Here is a 6,096-nt window from a genome sequence, read left to right as displayed (position 1 = left end):
TTTTTTATGTGAATTTTATAGCGATTTTTTATTGCTTTTTTTATATTTCTCATAATTTCTTATTGCTAAATAAATTCTTGGTTTCCCTGTGATTACCATTGTTTTTGCTATATTAAAATGCGAGGTTTTACATTTAAGCTTTTTACAATTTTCTACCAGCTGGCGCTTAGTTTTTGAGAAACTTAAGCCGCGACCACAACGCGCGTCAAGCCATTGCGCCGCGCTGTGAGAAGTCAAATATTCCCAATTATCTTGTAGTCCACTACTTGTAGCAGCCACCAGCGTTTAGTCCTTTCAGCTGAGTCAACGCCGAGTACACCAACTGCGCGTCGCTAGCAAAAAGCTAGGCGCGTCCAATTAAATTCATTAACCCACAAGTGATCCACTTTGTTTGCGTAGCATCACTGTGTCTGCTTGCTTATGCGCCATACATTCACCAAGGTCGCCACACAGCGCCATATGTGTCACTGGGCGCCGGGCTGCAGCTACCACTTTCACTGCTGCCACACTCGGATGGTGGTGGTGTGATGACTACAGGACTGCTGGTTTCACTACGCACACTGCCGCTCATGCTGTAGTATTGCGCTGCTGCCGTTGCTTGCGCCACTGGTGTGGGCATGAAATGTTGCGCTGCTGTTGGCACACCAGTCAACGGCACACTAGGCACGACAACTTGCAGGTAGTTCAAACGATGTCCCAATTGGCTCATCAGTTGTGTACCCAAATCCACATTGACACCGGGTAGCGCGGCTAAGGTTTTGGATACCTCGTTTGCGGCATGTACATAGCCGGCGCGGAAGCTTTCTGCTATTGACAGTTTGGCATCAGCGCCTGCGCCAACACTGTTACTGCCCAAACGCAATTGTTTTTGTGCGCGCAATTTCTTCATATGCTCCACGGTTAGTTCGAGTATATCGGCCTTCTCGAGTCGCGTTATGTGTTCACCCTCCTGTGTCAAGCACTCGACCATTATGTCCTTCAGCTCATCCAAACACTTGTTGATGCGCGCGCGCCGTTTGCGCTCCAACATTGGTTTCATCACTTTGCGGTATTGATAGGTTTTCGACATCTCCATCTCGAGTACCATTGCTTCTGAGATCAACTGTTATATTTAATCCAAGTTAACTGCTTTTGATTTGCTGCTCTATTTGCGACGCGCTTGTAGTCCAAAGGTATAATTTACTTGCGTCTCAAATTCTTTTACGCGTGTCCGCTTGGCACAACGTTATTGCAATGAATGCTAAGACACAACGCTGTGCTCTGACTTTTATAGCCTCAGAGCGTAGTGAGCGACGATGTTCGAGCTTATCGCAGAGAGTGCGCGCGCACACACACACAACACAAACGACCACTAACACCACAATTGTGTGACGTAGTCGAACTCAGTGACTGAATGAGAAAATACCCGTACACTCACTGCGCTAACACCACCAACCACCACATACCGCTCTCCGCACGGTCTGGCTTTGTGCCATTATGTATTACACTAAGTAAGCAGTTGAAGTATCACTTCTCAACTGACGTCGCTTAACGTCTTCCAAGGCGCGCATACCCATACACACACGCACACACGATAAAACTGCGCGCGCCTGCTTGCTACTTGCCTGCTTACTTATCCGGTCGCACACAAGCAGCCAATACATACAAACATACTTATAAACTCCCCCCTTGCTTGTCGACATTCCGTTGCCTGCACACAATGAATTCCCCTACACACAACCAAACTGTCGTCCGTCCGACCGCGCGCCCCTCCACACTTTTTATGCAACGACAAGGCATATTGCTTCTTAGTAATGTTGTTGTTGCTTTTTTATTTTTGTAGTGGCTTAGCCGACAGCGGCATTAATGTGGAACGAGTCAGCGCGCGCGCTCGTCATCTCCGTCTACGTTGCTGTTGTCGTCAAGTTGTGTTGTGATTGTTATACCGTGGGAAAGTCGAGTGTAGTCGATTTCTCACGACAACGGCTTGCCAACACACCGCCGACCCGCCAGCTGCCCCCTGCCAGCCAACGGCGTCCCCTTGGTATACCCATGCTACGACCACAACTGACTCCATTATACGGGTGTGTCTGTCCGTGGCTGTTTGCCTGCTGCTTGAATGACTGATGCCAGCATGACTGCCTGATTGGGGTCTCTTAAGTGGTGCGCGGCGCGGCGCGGCGTTGTCTTACGGCGTTGGTTGCTTGCATGCGCCGTTGATTGTTAAGCGGTTGGTGCGGCAGTGGCAGTGGCGCACATGCCTGCCATCCATAACGAGCTGTTTGTATTTCATTTCATTTGTGTTGAAGTATGCGCGTTTATATCGACTGTGTAAGAGTATACGCGACCGCGTTTTAGCCTCACTTAAGATTTGCTGCTGCCGCTGCTTTATTACTTTAAACCAGTGTGTGCGGCTTGTATGAACGCTAGTTGGTTGGTTAGGTTGGCGGCTTTGTGCGCTTATTTGCAGACGTTTCAGTTTTATTTTGTATGATTTTTGTCTTATTGTTTTTGCTTTCTTGGCTTGTGCTGCTTGCTGCTGCCGGTATTATATGCCGCGTGCGCCGCGTCTTCCATCCGTCCCAACCCGTTTATGCATTGCCGAGATTCCTTCTGTTTGCGCGCGCTGGGTCTTTGTCAGTGCTTGCTGCTTATATGATGAGGACCGACAAACGGACAGACGACGGCAGTGGCTGCGGCACGATGTGGCACGCCGATAATTGTGGAATAGTCATCGCATTTTTTAACGCTTTATGGATCATTGCAAGTTCGTGCTGTTGGCCGGCTTGTCTGACTTTTGGCTGCTGCGTCGTTTAGTTTGCACTGCATCTACATGTATGAATGTCTGGAAGTTTGTGTGCGCGCGTGCATTCTCATGGCAAGGCGTGCTTGCTTCCTAGCGCGTCAGCCTTGTTTTGCCTTTTATATTATTCTTGATTGCCATTTCGCGCTGCTTTTTCGCGTTGAGCGCTTCCATTGTGTGGCACCAATGTAGCAACACCAGCAGTTTCTGCAATACCCTTTCATGCTGTTTCGTACTTTTTGGCGCGCCGCTAACTACAAACTTGTGCTTGTTGTCTGCCACGCGGAAAAGTGGGTTGCTTGCCGCTCGGGTGCTGTCTTTAGCACACGCTAAAATTACAACAACATCAGCAATAACATGGATGGCAATAACGCCGCTATTTGGCACAAGCGCGCCGATTATCAGCTGCAACCGTGCCGTGTACGAGTGTGTCCCCCGCCCTCGTCATCAGCCTTGTGACTCGTGTATATTCCATAAATGACGTGTGTATTGCTTGCAGCATTTTACAGACACGAGTCTTATGCTAGCTGGCAACGTCATTGGTCGTGCAACTGCAACAAGTTTGCCATTTTACCAGCTTTAGTATTTGTAAATTCGCACGCGTGCGCATTGCAGTCGCGTTGTATGGCTGCCGTTTGACGATTGTGTATTTGCACTTATGGAATGCAAATCATATGTGCTACTTTATATAACTACAACAACTACAGCAATTATGCTGTATAACAATTTGACAAATGCAACAACAACAATAGTAATTTGCAGAGATTTTCCTATGCCACGAAAATAAGTAGCAACGGACCGTGGGCGTTTGTGGACACACGTGTTCATCGCTTCGGTTTGAGCGGTTCGTTCGACTGGTCGTAGTTGCTATTTAATAAGAAGACCTAAGCTCGAATGTATTTGAATACTAAGTTGACGTCTCATATAGATCTGTTGGGATCTTATCTACCGCTGAGCTTTCAATTCAATGATTCTTGGTTTGAGAACTTGTTTCCAAATATCCAAAATTCCCAAAGCAGAAGTCAGCAAAAAATATGATCTTGATCATCTTGAGACCCAGGATTCATTATTGGATAATATTCGACCGAATAGACCACGTCCAGCACGCATTGAAGAAAATATAGCAGCCGTAGCCGTAGCTGAGTGTAAACGAAGACCATGGAGAGTCTATTCGACGTTGATCGCAGCAGCTCGGACTTGGCGCATTTTACGTCGAGATCATAAAATTGAAAGTGTACAAAATACGGCTTGTGCAAGAACTGAAGCCGCTCGAGTTCCAAGAAGACCCGAAGACCCATTTTTGGCTCAAATTGCCGCATTTGCGACGATAAACAACCTGAAAACATTCAAAAGCTGTAATTTTAGCAACGGGTGTTGTTCTCATCGATCCATATTAAAAACAAATGATGCCGTATAGAACGTAACCATCAATAGCGACTGTTATAGCGACTGTTATAGCGCCATCATAACCGACAATTAGTTGTCTGAAATTGATCCTCATGATCTCGGCCACTTTTGGTTTCAACAAGACGGCGCCACTTCGCATCAATCAATGGATTTATTGAGAGAACACTTCGATAAGCAGATAATTTCACGTTTTGGGCCGATCCATTAGCATCCAAGAACGTGTGATATCACACCGTTAGACTTTTTTCTGTGGGGATATGTAAAGCCTAAAGTCTATGTGGACAATCCCACTTCGATTCAGTGGCCAACATTTGAAAAAAGTTAATCTTAAAAAATAAATGCCAAAAAATGTTCTTTCGAATGATAATAAACATTCCCAATTAAATTTACAATGTCTGTGTTTTTTCCTTTTAAAAAGTAGGGAACCTCGAAATTGATCACCCTTCTTATCTAAGTGAATTCTCGATACAATTAGATCATCTAAAAGACGCCCAGTTCAGAAAAAATATAAGTCGAATAAGGTTAACAGGGTTTAGAATATCGTGCAGGTATCTTTTTTTTACTAGATGTAGTACCCTCGTCCTGTTTACACTGACTTCGAAAACTAATTTTCTACATTAGTACTATTCTACTCTTATTCTTAAGTCTGCTAGTGTTTGTGACCACTGTGCGAATTCAGTGAAACACGCGCGCATGCGTTGCCATTTCATTGAACAATTAGCGTAATATAAGTAAGTGGCGTTGTGGTGGTGTGGCGGCACGTGCGCACAACAACGATTTGAACAGATGTTATTGAAATTAACTATGATTAGCTTTTTTATTTGTAGATTTTTATTAATTTATTTTTTTTTTATTCTTCTGAACGCAAGGAGAGCATGCGGCGCGCTCTCATAAGCTGTGCAGTGCTGGCTGACTGATTGTATACTCGCATTAATTTTTTCACAGTTGTTAAAATAAATTTGTTATGAAGTCAGCGCGCGCTGAAGGCAAAACAAAAACAGAAAAAAAATAACAAAAAGTAAAACTGAAAAGTACAAAGAAGTAGCGCTAAAGTGGGGTCAATAGATACATAAAAGAGTTCACATATTAATAAATGTATTACTTATACGCATGCGCGTCCATTTGCTTATGCGGCAGAATCTAAAAAGCCGCTAAGAAAACAATAAACAATACATACATATGTAAACTAATTTTCATATCAATAAAGCAACATATTTCCATAACCATTAATTTTTCAATACAATTTTTTCTGTTATACGCGTATTGTTTATTATTTTTTAATAATTTTGAAAGTGAACGCGCAAAAGCTTTCGGATGCTGCTTGCTGTCCATTTAACACATTTACTGAACAGCGCCCTGTGGCAATGCTGTTATTAAACGACTTGATTGCCGGCGGCATACGCACGCGCGGCTGCCATTGTAGTTGCGCGCGTCAACCACCCACCGTCGCCGACAGTCAGCCAACAGTCCACCATGACTAACGCGCATACAGTTAATAAACGACAACAATATTACAAAACCAACATGGCGCACTAACAACAGCTTTCAATTCAGCTCAATTCACAGCACACAGGGCTTAGCATCAATATGATATTGGCGTAAAGTGGGGCGGTGCGCTTCTCACATTGCTTTTAGCATTTGAAATCGGTGGCAATGGGGCTGGCATGTGCTGTTTACTGCTGTTGTAGTTGTGCTTGTTGCAGCTTCAGTTCGTTATTAAATGCTGAATTAATTTATTACAGCAACGCGTCGCACACCACACAACGCTTCGCAACGCGGCACAGCAACGCCTCACTGCCCCACCTCATGTATGACGCGCTGCGCGGCATGACAGCAGCGTTGACAGCTACACAAACATATATACATACATAGATATGTACAACAGCGTCCACTTATGTACGAGCACA

At 44.7% G+C, this 6,096-nt stretch overlaps 1 protein-coding gene across 1 annotated transcript; it reads right to left on the bottom strand.

The window, feature by feature from the left end:
* On the bottom strand, nucleotides 1-1,337 carry LOC105217835 (enhancer of split mbeta protein). Its single transcript, XM_011193060.3, has one exon. The coding sequence runs from the start codon at nucleotides 1,085-1,087 to the stop codon at nucleotides 434-436; it is 654 nt and encodes a 217-aa protein (XP_011191362.1). The 5' UTR covers nucleotides 1,088-1,337; the 3' UTR covers nucleotides 1-433.
* Between the last annotated feature and the right edge of the window lie 4,759 nt (nucleotides 1,338-6,096).

The sequence above is a fragment of the Zeugodacus cucurbitae genome, chromosome 2 (genome assembly GCF_028554725.1).
Source record: "Zeugodacus cucurbitae isolate PBARC_wt_2022May chromosome 2, idZeuCucr1.2, whole genome shotgun sequence".
In the NCBI taxonomy this organism is placed as follows: domain Eukaryota; kingdom Metazoa; phylum Arthropoda; class Insecta; order Diptera; family Tephritidae; genus Zeugodacus; species Zeugodacus cucurbitae.
Note: the sequence above shows the minus strand (reverse complement) of the source record. Positions and strands in the feature narration are given on the sequence as shown.